Source organism: Vidua macroura, chromosome 16, assembly GCF_024509145.1.
Source record: "Vidua macroura isolate BioBank_ID:100142 chromosome 16, ASM2450914v1, whole genome shotgun sequence".
Lineage (NCBI taxonomy): Eukaryota > Metazoa > Chordata > Aves > Passeriformes > Viduidae > Vidua > Vidua macroura.
This window is the reverse complement of record NC_071586.1, coordinates 14,685,609-14,705,442: the sequence shown is the minus strand read 5'-3', so window position 1 is coordinate 14,705,442 and position 19,834 is coordinate 14,685,609. Positions and strand designations below refer to the sequence as shown.

General features: G+C 43.7%; 1 protein-coding gene across 4 annotated transcripts in view; it reads right to left on the bottom strand.

Moving 5' to 3' along the window:
• The window catches only part of EPN2 (epsin 2), a 43,606-nt gene that overhangs the window by 13,333 nt on the left and 10,439 nt on the right, over positions 1 to 19,834 (bottom strand). For all 4 annotated transcript variants that reach the window (XM_053992167.1, XM_053992166.1, XM_053992169.1 and 1 more), the window contains 2 exons: positions 9,253 to 10,026; positions 123 to 235 (listed from right to left, as the gene is read on the bottom strand). In XM_053992167.1, the coding sequence (XP_053848142.1) occupies positions 123 to 235; positions 9,253 to 9,847 (708 nt within the window). In that variant the 5' untranslated portion in view covers positions 9,848 to 10,026. The remainder of the gene's footprint in view (positions 1 to 122; positions 236 to 9,252; positions 10,027 to 19,834) is intronic.

Here is a 19,834-nt window from a genome sequence, read left to right as displayed (position 1 = left end):
ATATAAAAATCCAAAAAAATTAAAAATAAAAAAAAATAAGATAAAATAAGATGCAACCAGGGACAGCAGGCTGCAGTCTGAACTCTCAGGCACGGGCTCTGGAAAAGCCACCGGGCACCGACCTGCTCCGCCACCTCCCGGCTCATGGCCAGCGCCAGCTGCAGCTGCAGCTCCTCCTCGCCGCTGGTCTGGGGCCGCGCCTGCTCCAGCTCCGAGGACACCCGCGGGGACGTCGCTGTTGGGAGACAAAGCCCGGCACGTTCAGCACAGCAAGAGAGATCGGGCTCGGTTCCTGCACCCCACGCTGGGTTTCAAAGCTCCTTCAGGGTGAAGCTTCTGCCAAGGGTGTTGGGGTAATTTAGCTCTGCTAAATTACAGTTCAGCTGCTTTAAGGGAAAATATTCCTGGAAAATCAGTTTTTTATAGGGCTGTGATATCAAGAAGTACCCCCAGCTGGATAAACCCTGAGTGTGTCAGAGCTCCTGACTTAAAAATTCATTGCTGAAGGAAACATTTGTGGGTATTTCTTACATCTTCCTTACATTTCTTATATCTTACATCTTCCAGTGTCAGTAAGGATCTGCTGGGAGTGGGCCAATATCAGGGTAAAGCTGGATACCACCCACTTTTCTGTAAAATAATACAGTCTTAATGGGAAGATAAAGAACTATTCTTAACTGCTGAGCAGGCTTGGGGATAAACAAACCAGCTATTCAGACTCCAAACTGACTCAAATACAGGATCAGCCTCTGTTACAGAAGAGTTTGGTAGATGGGTTGGGGGTGTTGGTTGGTTTCTGGGGTTGGTTGGGTTTTTTGGGGGTATCTCCTCCCCTCCTCTTCAAGGAACAGTCAACCTTGACAGCTAAAATATGCAATTTCTCAACACACAAACCATCTTTTAGCGATGTCTTCACTCCAGGAGCACGTGAAATTCCCATCCTACACCACTAGCAGGTTTAGCACTACACAGTAATTAAACTATTTTGTGCTCACTCTCTCTCAGACAATTCTTTAGCATCCAAATCATTCACACAGGAATTTTACCTCGCTTTGGCAAGGAAGTTTGTATTTAGTGGCTGGACTGATGATTAGTTTGGCAAAATATAGACTGATATTTAATACATTTAATTGAATGTTTCAAACTAGCGTGTCAAGCTCGAAGAAATCAAGTTTCTTCCTACCATCTCAGCTGGGCATGTGAAAATGAGACTGCCAAACTCAGTTTGAAAACCACTTTTTCATCACTACTTTAATTCTCCAAACACTTCCCAGTCTTGTCTCTCCTTAAGTTTCAGGCCAAAATGGCATCACAAAGCAAGTGGAATTTCCTCATCCAGCAGGGCAGAAGGAAGTGGAAACAAGGAATGACCTTTCCTCCTTCCCACCACAGCCCGAGGTGCCCTCCCACTCCATCTGCTTCTAAAGGCACAAATTAATTTATCACCCACAACGATTCTTCCACCTTGTGCTGATCCTGAAGCTCTCAAGCCAACCTTACTTCAATTAAGATGCTACTCATAGCTCCATTCTATTAGTCTTTCAAACTTTCTCATATAAAATAATTAAATTTAGCCTGGTTGATGAGTACTTACTGCTCCAACAGTCACTGCCAGGCTCTCCACTACATTACATTAAAAATATGATGATTAAAGCATGTGATAATTCCCAGCCACTCACCTAATACAGGTAATAAATTAGCACTAATTCTAATCATTCTAATCCAAAAGGATGATTTTAAACCAGGATGGAGGTGGAAACACTTCCCTTTGGGAGCCCAGAGAATGTTTTCTGTTTATCTTTGCCAGAAGAAGATGGAGCAGTTTATGGTTGTCAAATACCAGAGAGAGAAAAACTATTTCAGAAAAAGGGGCAAGAATTCATGGTATAAACTGGCCATGGATGGATTTGAGATGCAGATGGAGAAGAGCAGTTTTGCAGCAGGGATTAGAGAAGGAAAGAGCCCTAACTGGTTTAAAAGCAGAGCCTGGGACAAATGGGACAGCAGCAGAGTCACCTGAGAACAGATGGCACCTGGACTGGGAGCAGGGAGGAACCTTCTGCTCTGCTGGGCTTTTAACTGTGCGGAGGGAAATGGCATTTCCTGCATTTCCTGCATCCCAGCTCTTCCATCTCTGCTCACATCACTGCATTCCACAACAACCAAGAGCCTGATGGCAGAGTGACATTAAAATTCAAACGATGCAAAACGGGTTCAATTACATTGCTCTTCCTCCCATCTCCGCACAAAGGACTTGCTGAACTCACTGCCCGGTGCATTCCTGCCTGGAAAAGCTGTTAAAAGCAGGGATTGCATCCCACTCCAAGCCTTTCCTTGGCTCTGCACTCCCAGCCAGGCATGGGAAGGGCTGGCTTGGCTTTGGCAGGGAGCTCCATGAGCTCCCAGCAGATCCCAAGAGCAGCAGCTCCGGGATCCCCACGCGGATACCATGGGCTCACACACACACAGGTTATTCCTTCTCACTTTTAGGCTTTCCAGCAATTCATTCTACTTGCTTTCATTAACTCTAAAAGGTATTTCCAGCTCCTTTTGACTTAAAATAAAAGGGGAAAATGTCCATTTGAAGTTCTTCCTTGGGCCTCAATAAAAAAACAAACTATAGGAATGTTGTTGTTTTCCATGTAAGCCTCTGCAGTGTTATAAAAGCATCCACATTAAAGAGCTGCCAGCACTTTTCTTTTTTTTTTTTTTAAATAATTAAGGGAAATTCAAAGAACCATTCTTGGAAGTAACCTGACACGTTTTACCTAAGATTCCTGTCCATTTGGGCCTCATCCTGCTGTAAGGTCAGAGTTGCCAGGATCCAGCAGAAAGGTTTCAGCCTTAGGAGCAGGATGGTGGCACACAAAGCATCCCTTATCCCCAGCACGTGACAGTTAACTCAGATGTTTATGTAAGATGGGACCCAATAGATCAATTCTGACCTGCTAAGCCCTGCTTTGCTGGGAATTTGGGGATCCCAGTCCCTCCAGGAGCAAATTTGTGGGATCTGTTCCTGCAAGGAGCACAGGGCTGGCTGCTCAAGGAAATCATCTGGAGGCTCAGTTAATCACTAAAGCAGGATTCTGCTGCACCATCTGTGCCTGGCCAGGCTGGGACAGCTCCCAGACACATCTATTGATAATTTCCTATATTTTGGCTCTATTAAAAGGCCTCTGTAGCTGGTTATAGATCTGGCTGAGTTAAAGTAAAATACAGGACACGGAGAGCTGCATTAATAATAAAAGTGAGACTGTATTTTCATTCAGAATCCTGTGCTTGGGTTTTGGGGCCGTTTTTGTCATTTCTGGGTTTTCTCTTTAGTGTCAGGCTTTCTAATTTGCAGGTGGAATTCTGAAGACCAGAATTCAGCTCTCAGTCACATTTGCTCAGAATGAAAAGCTGCTTCCTCGCACACTCGGTGAAACTACAAAGGTGGGCAAAACCAAAAGTGACTTGAAAATTAGAAATAATATCAAGGAAGGGACTCAGAAACCAACAGCAATTCACTTGGGAAGCAGGCAGAGATGCCACCTGTCAGTCTGCCAGTGATAAATAAAATGGGATCATTTTAAAAAGCCAAATGATGGAAAGGTAAATGCAAGCTGCTTAATCTAGAAGGAATTGTGTAATCCACCTTTCCCCTGGGAACGAAGGGATCTTTCAGGTACAAGAGGAGAGTTGATAACACTGATGAATGTGACGAGGTGGAGCTGCTCAGCCTTTCTGCAGGATTGCACTGAGCAGACTGAGAGCTGCTGAAATTCATTTGACACTCAACAAATCCTTCAGGTTTGTTCTGCTGGGAGCATTTTCCTCTCAGGTGATCCCTACCCCCGTGTGAATGGACACAGTTGGATAATTCAGTGTCACTACAAAGTCTGGATGCACCAGTGGCACCTCCCACCTTCACTCTCAGCACCAGAAAAATAAATGTACGATGAGAGGATTTAATCAAGCTGTCAAATCTGACAGGAGTCTGCCACATTCCTTCAACACCTCAAACTGCAGGAATTCTCCACGCTGTTCAGCCAGATTCATTGCTGGGTGATATTCCCTATATTCCCTGACTAAGATGGAAGGGCAGGGATGTGTTCCAACCTGCAGAGATGCAGAACAGATTATTAAAGAAATTATTAAATAAAAACCAAACCCTTTAAAAACAGGAGTGCTCTGAATGAAACAGGCTGCCCAGAGAAGCTGTGGCTGCCACATCCCTGGAATGTTCAAGGCTGGAGCAACCTGGGATGGTGGAAAGTGTCCCATAGCAGGGGGCTGGGACAAGATGAGCTTCAAGGTCCCTTCCAACCCAAGCCATTCTGGATTTCATAAATTTCCTATTGTGTCAAACCCAAAACAGCAATTCCTCTGAATTATTTTCTACTCCAAGCAAAAGGGGAGACAAAACAGAAACAGATGAGTGAACACAAACTTGCAGAGGCTTCACAAAACTGGTTTGAAATAACGAGTCAACTTAATGGGAATAATCACTGGAAATATTAAACTCATTAATTCAGCTACAGCAAATTGTTCCCAGAATTTTTCCAGGTTCGGGTTAAAGACTTGGCATTTCCCAAGATCCACAGAAGCCCTTCCCAGGGCATCTTTCAGCATCTCCATTCTCCAGCGGGCTCTGAGCACAGCGAGCTGAGCTGAGCCCACCTCAGGCAGTGCTGCTGAAATCAGGTCACACTGAGCTCTGTGTGTGACACTGAAATCAGGGTTTGTGTCACTGAAATCAGGGTTTGTGTCACTGAAACCAGGGTTTGTGACACTGAAATCGGGTTTTGTGACACTGAAATCAGGGTTTGTGTCACTGAAATCGGGGTTTGTGTCACTGAAACCAGGGTTTGTGACACTGAAATCGGGGTTTGTGACACTGAAATCAGGGTTTGTGACACTGAAATCGGGGTTTGTGTCACTGAAATCAGGGTTTGTGTCACTGAAATCGGGGTTTGTGACACTGAAATCGGGGTTTGTGACACTGAAATTGGGGTTTAGGACACTGAAATCAGAGCATCCATCCCTCCCATCCCATGGATCCCATCCCATTATCCCATCCCATCCCATCTTCCCAAACCCTCCTGGAGCACAGGGGAAAAAGGGAAGGATGTGGGCAAAACCCAAAATAACACCTGGACATCCCAGCCTGGGCATAACAGGACTGGGTCTCTTAAAAAGCGTGGCCTCAGTAAACTTGGTTTTAGAACACCACCAGTGTTTGCCAGGCTGGGAGCAGCATCCCAGCTCAGGCTTAAGAGGTCTAAATTAAGAACATCCTACTTTTCCTCCTGCAGCCATAAATCCAGAATCCTATTTAAGTGGTCACTGGCAGCTGGAGATGAAACAAGGCCAGGAACAAGAGGCTGAAGTTTTTGAAAGTGGGTGACAAATGTCAGGCAAAAACCCAATTATTTAGACCCAGAGGCAGATCAGGAGTGAGGGACTATTGCTCCAAAAGATTTTAAATATCTGCTTTATATCCCTTCTTCTCCCCAGGAAGTTAATTTCAGCATCACACAAGAATATTTCCAGATATATCTGATATCAGATTTGATGCAACTCTACAGAATTGGCACATTTTTCAAAATAAATAAAAATTAGGCATTTTGTCATGGAATATTTAATAGCTTCCAATCCGAGCATTAATTGTCCCTGGTTTGAAGCTGGAAGATAAAACCAATTGTTCCCAGTATGTCAGAAATTGCTGACAAGATGGAGGTTGGGAGAAGCTTTATTTCTGCTTTTTGCTTTTGAGTATCTCTCATGGCTTCAATTTTCAGGTTATGAGACTGGGTAGGAAAAAACCCCACAAATACTTTTACAATTCACATGCCATAATGTGCTCCCTGGAATTATCCAAGCACAGAGATCTTCAGGGCCAACAAAGCCATTAAGCAAAGCTTTTGGGGGAAAGGATTTTATTAAAAACCATCAAGTTGCACCATTTCATTTTGCACAGTTTCTGAAGGATTTTAGAGGTGAAATGAAAATATTCACGAGAAAACAGGGAAAAATATCCTTATTTGCCTGCAGCAGTGAGGGATGATTGGATATCAGTCAAGGGATCTTTTCCATCTTGAATTCTCTCTCACTACACAGGGTATCAATACTGCTTTTATTTTGTCACAAAGGATGAATCTGGGACACAAAAAGCAGCAATTCTTTAAGGAAACCCCTTGTGGCTCAACATCAAGCAAAAATCCAATTTTTCCCGTGCAAACCTGCACAGGTTGGGAAGCTGGAGAAGAGGAGGAGTTTGAGGAGAGTTCAGTCAGTGCTGGCTGTGCAGTGCAGCTGATTCAACATTCTCAACAAACTGACCCAAAAAGGCTTCACTGACTTAACCAAAATTGCACTTTTAGTCCCTGAAAGGAGGGGACAGAGCTCCTTCACATCCACTCCAGTACCCCAGTACTGGAGTTACTGGTGAGCTGTCCTGCAGCAACTACCAAACTCTCAGCTCCTTCTTCTGCAAGAGAGCGCTGAAATTGAAATTTTATAACCCAACAGAAATTCTTCGAGCAAGGGGAATGAATTCTGCAATCCCCCACCCACCGTGTCTAGAAGGAGCAAGAGTAAAATGTGCTGGTAGCAAACCACTGAGGGATGAAACATTTCCTGTGGTGGTGCTGCCAAAAAGGCTCTGCCACTCTCCCAAACTTTATTTCTGTTTGCCTGGTAAGGAGACGTGCTGAACACGCAGCAAAGAGGGTGGCTGGACATTTTGAAGAGACAAATCTCATGCTGTAGATGGCAAAACTAAAAGTCTCTGATCTCTTCTTCAAAGGCTCAGAGGAATGAAAGAGAATTCTGCCAGAATATACAGAGCAGCAGCAGCATCTTAGAGATGTTCTAAGGGGAGTATTTCCCAGGAGTGAAGCAGAACTTCATTCCTTTTACAGATTTTTTTTCTGAATCCAGCTTTTCAGCACAAAAGAAGGGTATTAATAATAAAAAATATATAATTTAAATATTTATTTTTAAATTTTTTAAGATTTTATTTATATGTTAATATATATATTTATTTAAATTTAAATATAATTGTTTTTAAAAAAAAGAACACATGATGGATACAATCCCTTTCACTTTAAATAATGAAAAGCATTTTTTCCATCAAACTTAGCAGGCACAGGAATAACCCTACATTTATGTAAGAGATTAAATGTCTGGATTTTAATGAAACTCTTTCCTCGTTTCCTGGGATAAAGCTCTTCCCAGTTTCCCAATATGTGAAGGACTCAGCACAGCTGCTCTGGAAGGTGCTGGTTTGCTTTGCTCCACTCAATTAAACCAGACAAGAAACACATTAAAACCTCTAAACAGACAACCTGAGAGCCACCTGGATTTTTGCTGATCCACAATGAAAAAAATCCAGGAGAGCTGGAAGAGAGGAGAGAGGAAGAACCAAGGAGGGGGGAGGAGAAAAAACCCTGAGATTTCTAAAGCTTCTTAGGAGGTGAGGAGGGAAAAATAAAAAGCTTAAGGAATCTTTACCTCCAAAGCAATCCTGCCACAGGACACACACAGGGAGGAGGGAGCAGTAAATCCACCCTTGGAACACTGAACAGCCAAACTCGCTGCTTCTCCCATCAAAATTCCTAAAGCATCCCAGGAACAATTGAGGAACACGCCCTGCATTGCTCAGCCCTGCTGGGAGGAATAGTTTGGAGCCTCTGGTAGCATTTAAGATTCCAAACAATAGTTCCAGGCATTAATTAAAGTTGGGACTGGTGGAGCAATAATTCTGTGAAAGCCAAGGTGTGCTCAGCATACCTCAGTCAGTTATTTCAGCCCACCAGCCCAAGTTAAAATCAATATTTCAAGCTACTTCTAAATTAAGAATTTTTGTTGTAGTCAACAGCAATCTATAGATTTGAAAAGGAAAAATGTTGTTATTGTTGAGGTAGCAATATACGAGGTTTTTTTTTAAATTCACAGTGCTCAAACATGGTTATTATAGAAAAGCTACATAAATACAGAAAAATTATTATTACAGAAAAATTAAGATGTTCGTTATCCTACTGCTAATTAAAAGTCAAGATCAAAAATTCTCATAGCTGGAAACCTGCACTCACATTTTTTTGTACCCTCTCTGCTAAAAAAAACTTCCTTTTGGAAATAATTTTTTCTGCTTGTCTCCAGAGCTTTAGACAGAGATTTTCTCCATCCTGGCTTGATTTTCCTGCTATGTCCTCCTGCAAATGTCAGCAGGGCCGACCCCACTCATGGATTTATGATTTAAGAAGCACTTTGGGACCCAGGACATGACAAACGTCAGATTCTTAAAGCTGGTGCTCAATGGTTCCTGCACCCTGGCTCAGTCACAGCCCTCCACACACTCGAAACATTCATTTAAAGAAAAGATTTCCCTTCAGAATTAGACCACAACCACTGACATTCCAGCCAAAGCAGCTTTCATCAGATCATTACTTACATTAAGGAGGATTTAGTGCCAAATCAGGCCTCTTCCTGACATGACAGGGAGTCCCACCAAGCAGTGGTGGAAAGAATTTGTTCTTCCCACATCACTGTATTCATTTTTTAAGAATGAAGTATAGTATTTAGTACAGACACATACACTAAACACTGAGAATTTAAATATTTAAATACAGATTAAAAGCAGTCCTCTCCTCCAAGAACTGCTGAGTAAGCAATAAAGGAAATTGAACAGCAGCATTGTTGCCAAAGTACAACAGGAGCAGCATAAAGTAGCAAAATTATTCAGGAAATATTCTGTATTTCTTATTTATTCTTAATCCAAGACCAGGTTGGACAAGGCTTGGAGCAACCTGGGACAGTAGAAGGTGTCCCTGAGCATGGCAGAGGGTGGAATAAGATCAGCTTTAAATTCCCTCCCAACCCAAACCATCCTATGATTCCATCCTGAACAAAAAGAACACATCCTCAAGCACTCCTTTTAAAACCAGAAAAAACCAGAAAATCCCTTCACACCCTTCCCAGCACAGCAAACCCTGGAACACAAGAGCAGCCTGGCAGCGCTACCTTTGGAACTGACAGTGAACAAGGGCTTTTAAAATCCATTTCCATCAGTACACACGTCCTCTCCAAAGCAAATATTTACCCAGGCATCTGCAGGGACATCAACAGCACAGAGCAGACCCACGGAGATCCCAGATCCCCTGGCAGGCAGCACTGCCACTGTCCCACAGGCACCACTCACCCCCAGCCCCAAGAGCAGCCCTCCAAAGAAAAGGACGAACCCCTTGGGATGTGTTTGCCTGTACTTACAGCCATGGTAGGACGCTGGGGATCCTCCAGACTTTCCATACTCCTGCTCTGAGTAGCTGGTGGACAGGTTGGGCTGGCTGGAGCCTCGGCCAAAGGTGATCTGGTTGCTGCCCACCCCAGTGGCCACCTGAGCCATCCGTTCTTTGGTCTTCAGGGCTTGGGCCCTCTCCGTCTTGAGGCGCTCGTCGTCCTTCAGAAGGGACACCAGCTGCTTGGATTTCTCCCTCACGTTGATGCCCTGGTCTTTCCCATCTCGATCGATGTACTGAAAATCTTTCAATGTCTGGATAGCAAAAATATTCTCTTTACACTGCTGGGCCACCCTCTCGGAGCCAGTTTTAATCAGGTAATCTAAGAGAGTGAGGGCCTTGTAGACGTGTCGCCAGTTCTTGCCGTGGTCATTCAGTCGTTTCCAGATCATGCTCATAATTTCAGAAAAGGCCACAACATTGTAGGTCAGATCTGCTATTTCAGTCATCAACGAACTGGAAGGACCCCAGGGGTCATTCGAGGTTGCTTCCCGAACTTTTATTTCGGCCTCTGAGTAATTGTTCACAATGTTCTTCATCTGCCGTCGGATAGACGAAGTCGTCATTTTTATTTCCCTTTTTACCAAGACAGATTCCACAACACAAACAGCAAAGGGCTAAATTTGCTCTTCTAGGAACGTTTCTGAACTGCGAAGGCTCCGTAGCAGTGGCGTGTTTGTGACACGTTCCGCTACAATCATTTCCTCTCCTCAAGAGAACGACACGAGAAAATGAAAATCATGACCTGAGTGAGGAAAGAAAACAAAGCAGCTTAGTTGGGTCTGATTGTTCTGCGCAGCCAGCAAGCCACACACGCTTGGGAGAAATTTTCCTAGATTAATTTTTTCCTCCTCAAATTTCTTCTGGTTTTGAAAATAACTTGTTCTTCTCACGAGTCACATTAAACATTTAAGATTAAAAACCTGAAGTGCTGAGCAAAACAAAAGCAAGACAATCACAGTGATACAAAGGCAAAATTTTAAAGAAATGAAACAAAATCCAACCTGGAGACTTATTTTCCAACATAAAGCCTACCTAGAACTTTAAATTACAGAGCTCAGATGAAACCACATGAGAAATTCCATGTTCAGCAGCCCTCTAAAGTAGGAATCTGCATCCAGAGAGAACGAGGAAATTTCCAAAAAATCAACCAAGCCATTTCTGAAACCATGGGTAGTTTAAAGGCCTCTCAGTCTCAGGGCAGAGATCCTGTGGCCCAACATACTCCAACTCAAGGTGACCTTTAGTGATAAGCAGATTAGAAGGAATTGTTTTTCTCCCAAAAGCATTTACTTTGTTCATTTGACAACACTCAGCAGATCCACAATTTCTGCTCTGTGTGTCCTTTGCACAGCACCGAAGAATTTTTAATTCTATGAGAATGGAATTGTAAAGCCAAAACGATTGGCGAGAAAAGGCAAGGACAAGCTGTGGAGCTGGAAAGCCGGGTCAGTTCTTTAGTTAAGGTCACTGTTTCAAGTAAACAGAGGCCTATTAAGCTTTGGAATAAATTACTTGAGCAAACTGGCAGATTGGCCATTCCATGAACACAGAGCAGCCCTGAGAGCCACCAGTGGCACAGACACTGAGCAGGGACTCTGGAACTGAGCTGGCCACGGTCACAGAGATGCCCATCCACGTGGCCTTTAATAATGTTCCTCCAAACACTCCCAAGAACCAACCCCATCCCTCACAGAGACACTGGAGACAAGGAAAGCACAGATTTCAAACCTGACATTGTTATCATGCTTCAAACTACTACAGTGCCAATTGGAATGGAAGCAGAATTCAGTCTCAGCACAGGTCTGTAATGGCTTTTTTTAGCATAAAGACAAATTCCCTTCCTTGGAAACCTTTCTGGGCAGGTTAAAGTACCACAGAACACACCTAATGAGTTATTTTATTTTATCTTCTTCCGCTAAAGTTGATTTTTGGCAGAATAAAAGCCTCTTATGACATGATGGAAGATTAACTTTGAATGAGACCAACATTAAGCTTCAGGTAAACTTCATGCCCCTGGTGTTGTCCCCAGTATTTAGAACCAGCTGTAGAATGGATAACAGCAGCAGGAATAAAAAGGGGCATCTCCTGGGACATTTAAGTTCTGTGTGGATCAAACCCAGAATTTGAAAATGTTGATCCTACACAAACATTCCATGACTCTTCCTTCCCTCTGGAATTTTACACTGCCCAGATCTGTTGGCTCGCCTGCCCCTGTGATCCCTCTCTAATGTACGACTTCTAAAAGGTGAGGAAACAATAAAAATTAAACAGAAAAAGCACAATGTACATCTTATTTAGCCTAAGCCATTTCTTTCTGCCAAGAATGGGTTAGGCAAGTTCCCAGCAAAGCTGAAACCAGTTATCCAGGGGATCTGGAAGGTCACACTGAACTGGGAGCAGGCTGCAGGCAGGAGCTCCTTGCAGCTGGAGGCAGCACAGGATCCAAGTGCCAGTGGAACCATGGACACAATCCAGATGATTATACAGATCCCAGAGCAGAAGAATCCAATCCCCCCATAAAAACTGAGCTTTTTCAACCAGAAAAGCAGCGAATAACATGACAAATCAAACCCAGGAGAGCTACAAAACCTTCTAAACCAGTTGGATAAGAAGTCCACCAAGCCTGACATCCTCAGACACAAATCCTTGTGCAAAGAGCCTGAGATTATTCCCTTGTATTCCTCATATTCCCTTGTATTATCAGCAACTGGGACACCCTGGATGCCAGCATGGACACACTGGGCCTCTCCCACCCCCTCTGGAAGTCACCTGAGCTCTCTGTGTCACCCTCAGCAAGTGCAACACTGGCACAGTGACCACAATCAACTAACAACTCCTTCAGGTTTCTGAGAAAGAACACGTCACCTTGGGCTTCTTTATGTGCCCCATGGTTTTATGGGAATTGGCCAACTCCTTCTGAGCTGAGGTTTTCTGAAATTCAGGCTACTTGGAAGCTTCTCCTTATCTCCATCATCCCTGTGGTCTTTCCATGCACAGGTTAAACTCCATTTTCTTGGGATACACACAGTTCCCAGCACTCTGCATTTCAGATTTGGCAGCAGGAGAAGTTTGTATCACAACACAAATCATTTACTGCTTAGCACTCCCCACGTATCAAATACTTCCTAAAATTCCACGTGCCCCTTGGGAGTTGTACTTCTACTGCACATTTCTTCTCCCTGTGCATTTCACCTGCCACTTTATCCCTCAGCAGGTCTCAATCTTTCATCATTCCTTTCAATTCAAGATTAAATTCTATTTGGCTAATTTGCTTCAATTTAGCCATCTGATTATTTGGGGCCAATCTGCTAAAGGGAGTATTTGCAGGAGCACTGATCTCTGGCAGGACTCAGAGCCCTTCCCTGTGAGAACCAACATTTACTCCTAACCCCATTTCCTGTCCTTTAACCCACTGCAAATCTATGAAAAACATTCTTGCCTTATGGAAGTTTTATTTCTTTCAAGGCCAGGGAGGAGAGGTCTCCCCAAAATCTTTTTACAAGTACACTACAGGAGCAGGTGCCTCACCTGTGTGTATCTCCCTAGCCAAAGACAAGTTTCTTACTTTACAACTTCACAGGCTTTTGGAAAAATCATTTTAATACCTCACATGTAAAAGTCCCTGAAGAATTAACCACCCTCACAATACAAGACTGCTTCCCTTCTCTCTCTCTCACACCAAATCCAGCCATTTTTACACAACAGCACAGGAAAAATACTCCAAGTCTCCTAAGCTCTGCAAGATGAGTAAGAACAACCCAACCCTGGATCACTTCTGGAGCTGATTAAATGCAACTCAAAGCTGTCAAGGCCTAAAAAAACAGAGCAAAGAGCCTTCATTCCCTCCCAATTACACCCCACTAGGAAAGCAGGCACTTGGTTTTGGAGAAGAAACCAAAGGAAGAACTCCTTTGAAAGCTTTTCTAAGTCTGGAGGAGCACTTTGGAAAAACAATCCCAAGAGCAAACACAGGAGAGAACACACTGGGTAAAGAGAAACCAGCAATTTACACACTTCCAGGAAATTAAATATTTCACTTGTTGTTCTGTAACAGACTCAAAACCCATCAATCCATCAACGCTGAGGGATTCTTCACTTTCACATCTTCGAGTCCTGAACACCAAGGCCTTCAATGAGAGAAACATTAAGGTTTGTTTTTTCCTTTTCTTGATGGACATGTTTTCATCTTACTCTACTCATAGCCCATAAAAACCAACTTACTCTAATCCTCATAATGAACACCCAGGGGAAGGCAGGATGGAAAGTGATGGAGCTGCTGTTCCCCTCACCAATGCAGCTGTGCCAACACTCAAGGTCCTGCCTTTCAGTGGGACTGACCTCACCTCAGAGCTCTGGTTTTGTCCCTGCTTTACTCACTCTGCTCCCTCGCCACACAATGGAAGCCTTTTCCTGGATTATTCCAAATATTGCAGCACCACAACAACCTCTTTTATCATTAAACAGATCAAAAAGCCAAACATCCCAACTGCATAAAAGTGAGGAACAGTTTTCTAACACATTCTAACAAATTCTTAAACAGAAAGTTTCGATTTTTTTTTCCAGAGACCTCAGTGAATTAACTTCTCACAACAAACCACAAGGAAGAACAATGCACTTGCAATTTCAGCAAAAATGTGAGTTTGCATTTTTAACAGCAGAGTTGCAAAGAAAGCAGAAAGTGAGGCCAGTTGATTAAAGCTGTTTCTGGTTAGCAGGAAAAAGGCTTGAGCAGATTTCTGTGAAAGTTAAACAGTTCAGTCTTGGGGAGCCTTCCTCATTTTTGCTCTTGGTCCCTACAAGCCGTTTTCTCTGATTTTGAAGCACCTTGACATCTGCAAATGGCAAAGCAAACAGATGTGCAGACAAGGAGGTGCAGCTTACCTGTGTTACCAGGGCTAAGCTGGAGGGAAACACCCCGTGCCCTTTTCCCTATTCCAGCAGTTCCGTCACACAAATCATGAATTCTCCTGGTGCCTTCCTACACACAGCACGCAGACAGAAGCAATTCTTGCCTGAACTCCTCATCTCTCTCCCAAGAGATGAAGCTCAGTGAATGAAATCTGCATGAGGAAACTTCTTTAACTTGCTGAGACTAACACAGAACCAAGGCCAAGCCACAAAGTCCTTCATGAACTCAGTTCAAAGCAAACAGCCCCAGAAAATCCACCTATAGGCAGGCTTTCAGCAGAATCCATTCACACCTCTGGAATGTAAAACTCCAACCAGGATTTGTCTGCACTGATAAAATGCCCTTCATATCAGCCTGAAGGTAAATATCTGCATACCCCAGCTAAGCATGCACCAGAAATATATGAAAAGCCTTCAATATCAAGTATGAAAATTAACATTAAACATCAGGAGTTCACCTGACATGTGCATAAAATTTTAATTAGCAGTATTACAGACAACATATATCCTTAGATTAGACATTTGCTGTAAGTCACATGCATGAAAAGGGAGGTTTGGAAAACAGTTATTAATTCAGTCTGTGATCTGAATCTGCAGACATCAAATCTACATAAAAACATCCCAGCCTTGCTGCCTCCCCTCTCAGGTGGGAATACACAGAGATCTGCTCTCCCTGCTATCAGGCTGCAATGACAGAGGCAGGTGATGCTCAGGGACTGTATTCCAGCACAAATCAGGGAATTCTTGCCAATCTGCACAGGATCAGGCTCAGAGAAGCTGCTGCCGTGTGCTGACTGAGGAACATGACAGACAGACAGCGACACCACACCTGCACACACAACCCCAATCCCAGCAAGAAGTCAGCTCCTATTTATGGCAAAGAAAAAGGATTCCCATTGCCTGACCCTAAATTCACACCCTGCTTTTCCTGGGATAGCTCACTGCGTGCCTAAATCCAAGCCCACTGTGTTTTAGGAAGTCTCATTTTCCACAAACAGCTCAGAAATCAGAAAAAAACTCAAGCACAAACCTTCATACAAACACCAGGAATATAATGCAGAATAAATTTTTCTTATACTAAATCCACACTGCTAGACAGATTTTCAAACTTAACAAATTCTCTGATTTTTTTCCCTCTTCATAAATTATTCTCAGAGGACAAATGGCTGACCAGAGGGTACCACTGCCCTGCCTAGGATACAATATTCAACTGCAATCCAAACATTGCTCCCAAAACCAAACAGAAAAAGGGGCAACTGTGCATCGTGGCCACTTGGAGGAGAGGACTGAGAAGAGAGAAGATACTTGGCACTACACAGAAAAGCCAACAAGCAGAACACTTATTAGCTCTCTTTTGCTATTCTACAGCAGAGAAAACAGCAATTCATGGGAATAAAACAGCAAAATGAAGAGCCTGAAATTCCCATCAATGCCCTTCCTCAACCTTCAAAATTATTGAGGAAACGAGTTACAAATACAGATTGGCAAAGGGTTTGGAGAACAGGGTTAACTCCAGATGAAAGGTTTCATTTCCATTTTTCACAGCTTAAATGCCTGTCTTCAGTGTAATTTCTGAGGAGAGGAAATGGTTCAAAATTCAAAGTTTTGGAAGCTTTCCACTCCCTTTTACAAATGAGAGAACAAGGTCAGCTTTCACAGACAGCAGGTGGCCAAATTATTTCTTTATTTAAAGAGTTAATGGTGAAAGATAATTCTCCTTCAAATTTATGCATATTCATGAGTGCCAAGGTTTGATTCTGCACTGGTTTTACTGTCCTGTCTCAGCCTCACTGAGGGAAAGGAGCTCCAGCTTGAGGAGACTTTTAGCTGTAAAAAAGATTTACAGACACAAATCTGGTTCTGTTTTCTCCATACCACCTTTTGTTACTCCTTGTCTCCTTAAATTCCCAGGATTTGAGCTCCATGGGGAGCTCATTTCTAAGAGTGTATGGGAAAGGGGGGTGAGGAGCAAATCTCTAACCTGCCTTACACAGCAGCACCACCTGGCCATGTCCTTTTGGGACCTGCCAAGCCACAGCTGCTGAGGTTTTGTCAGCCCCAGCTCCCCTGGCCTTTGTGGGGTTTTGTCAGCCCCAGCTCCCCTGGCCTTTGTGGGGTTTTGTCAGCCCCAGCTCCCCTGGCCTTTGTGGGGTTTTGTCAGCCCCAGCTCCCCTGGCCTTTGTGGGGTTTTGTCAGCCCCAGCTCCCCTGGCCTTTGTGGGGTTTTGTCAGCCCCAGCTCCCCTGGCCTTTGTGGGGTTTTGTCAGCCCCAGCTTCCCTGGCCTTTGTGGGGTTTTGTCACCCCCAGCTCCCCTGGCCTTTGTGGGGTTTTGTCAGCCCCAGCTTCCCTGGCCTTTGTGGGGTTTTGTCAGCCCCAGCTCCCCTGGCCTTTGTGGGGTTTTGTCAGCCCCAGCTCCCCTGGCCTTTGTGGGGTTTTGTCAGCCCCAGCTCCCCTGGCCCTTGCAGCTGGAACCATTGACAGGGTGGCTGTAAATGTGCTCTGAAGGGCTGGGAGAAGGGGACAGCTCTGCCAGACCTGCAGATCATCACTCACGACCCAAATCCAACCTGCACTGGGATCTAATTTTAGGATTACAAGCTTTAATAACAGCTCTTTAAAAATAACACATTCCTCCTTCTACAGCCAGGTCAAGTGTCACCCACAGTGCCACCTGCACTGTGGGCATGTTTCTAGGTTTGATGTGGCTTTTTTGTAGTTGTTCACTTACTAATTTTTTGAGAATATTTAATTTTTTGGTTTTGTTTCAGAGGTTTTTGATCAACCTAAATTGGCTGATTGGTTATCTATGATAAGACTAAAAGACTTTGCAGAATATTAAGACTAAATTTAAGACTAGTATTTAAGACTAAATACTTTGGAGAAATAGAGCTATGAAAGATGCACTGTAGTAGGACCCACAAGGGGTAATTTTAGATGATTGGCTTTAAGGCATTTACAGCATGGTGTGGCTAAAGCTGATAGACCAAGAAACACTTCTAGTATATTATAACTAGGAAATAGTTGGCTGATTGTGGTGGCATGAATTATAACATCAGTATTGTCTCACCCTTCTCATGAGACTGAAAATGGAATAGAGGTTTTTAAAACACCTCTCAGTTACCCCATTTCTGGGTCAGGAAAAGGGTATTGTCTGACATGGGCACATCTCAGTTTATTCTCCATGCAGCAGGTGTGCAGTGAATATCAGAATATTGCAGAATTACACACCAGTGTGAGGTCAGGCCATTACACACTGAAGCAGAAATGCCAAATGCAAATTAATCCAACAGGGCAGTGAAAATACCTCCCCAAACTCCCCAAAGGAATTTGTTCTCTGGGGATTACCTGCTTCAAGGAAAGCATTTCATCTGTTTTCTCACAAACTGAGTAGGAAAAAAAAGACCACCCAATATGTGCCTTGACTGAAAGGTAACAATCTGAAATAAATTCAGTTTACCAAGTATACTTGAATTGTATTTTCAACTGAATTAAGGGCAGCAGGAGACACTTCTCTCCTTTCACATTTTCCTTTTGGAAGGGAAGAGGATATCCAATATTCTTGCCAGAGGATGTGCCTTAGAATCTACTACTAATTAGAAAAGTCCAGCCTTGTCACTTAGGTTGTTATGGGGTGACAAGCACCTGCTCAGGCCCTCACAGATCAGCTTGAACACAGAAAGAACTGCAAAAAGTAAAAGAGCACAAAATGTCAGCTCCCTTCTTTAAACCCCAGTGTTTTCCTATAGAACTGCAATATTTAAAATTCATATTCACCTAAATGTGTGTTTATGTATCAGACTCCATATTTTGGGAATGTATTTTGGGAAGATACCTGCTACTTAAAATTACCCAATGATTTCATTAACTAAATTGATTTTGCACCTTTATTAATATGAAGTAAACGTCACCAAGTGCAGTTTCTCCCATCCTCCTACACACACCAGACATGAAACCACATTAACACACTCAGTAGGCCAGAGGCAAATGCTCACCAAGACAAAGATTAGGGGGGAAAAACAGTTTAACTCTCCATGTTACTAGTGGTAGAAGCTGAAGGATTAATACTTTTATTTTATGACATGGATTTCTAAGGAAAAGGATTGTTCAAGAAGTACAAGATGCCAAGAAATACCTGTCCATACACCCAAACACTATTTTTTCCATTTTAATTAAGTGTGCTTCCTCCCAGCACAAACTACAGGCCTGCAAAGAAAACAGAGACCGATTTAATATCCTACGTACATTCATCAATGTCCATTCATGGCATAAAATTTCAAGTGCCTTCCCTCACAGCCACCAGATTTTGCACAATCATCTTGAAAAATCACCACAATGTCTTCATTCAACTATCAGGGCTGGTACCAACATCAGATTGCTTTAAACCTCACAAATTCAGGTACATGAGTTGTCTGCTCATGAGTTTGGAGTTCAGCAGAAAATCCTTCCCTGGGAGGGTGGGGAGGCCCTGGCACAGATTCCCAGAGAAGCTGTGGCTGCCCCATCCCTGGAAGTGTTCCAGGCCAGGCTGGATGGGACTTGGAGCAGCCTGGGAATGGGGAAGGGCCCAGCCATGGCAGGGGTGGAACTGGATGAGCTTTAAGGTCCCTTCCAACCCAAGCCATTCTGGGAATAAACTGCCCCTCGCTGCAGGAACGTTCTGGCCAAAGGCCAGGGTTCCAGAGCAGGATTTGCTGCCCAGCAGTCAGACTCAGAGAAGTGAGGATGGGATTTTTCAGCTCCTGCCTCTCCACTGTGCCCCACACCAGAGCCACAGGTGGAACAGCTCCGGTGACCTGACCCCACACACCGGGGCAGGCAGGGGGACAGGGCTGGGGCTGCTCACAGATCACACCACCCAACCAATTAATGCCAAGGTCACTCTAATTACTCTAAAGAACACCCCAAATAAGGAGAGCACCAGGCATTCCAACAGCAGTCTCCAGTTACAGCTCACTGGGCAAAGCTGCACCTGGGAAGCTCAAACTGGAGGAGAAGTTGATGGTTTAGGTTTGGGACTTGGTTCAGCAGGTGATTGTGCAAGGACTGCAGACTGGGGTTGTGGGAAATCTCCTTTTCCTGCCTCGGGACAAAGCAATTCCATGTTGAAGATGGCCATAGAGAAGGAGGAAATTTGGCTCTTCACTCTCCAAATTACCAAATTTCTTAATATCTTAGCCCTGCCCTTTTCCCAGTCTGATTTTAGCTCTGTCCTGCAACACCAAATGTTCAGCTTTCCCTCTGACTCCTCCCTATCTCCTATCTTTTCACACTGTACACACCAGTTTCCAAAATCCTTCCCAAACCAACCCACCTCTTCTCCCTCTTCCTCTCAGACCTGTCTAACGTGTCCAGCACCACCACCTTGGCAGGAGCAATTCCAGAGGAGAGGTCCCAGCTGTGCCACCAGCAACCTGATCTACACTGGATTCTGGCTCCCAGGAACTACAACTCAAGAATATTGGATAATATAAAAATAATTCACTTTGGTCAACTTCTGTGGTGCCCTAGTTCCTGATTCTGAGCTATATTTTTAAGTTCAGCTTTGATGGAAATGAATCACTTAAAGATTTTTTTTTTTTTTTAATATCAGCACATTTGACATAAGGATTTTGCCTTGTTTTTCTGCTTCAAACTTTCCAATT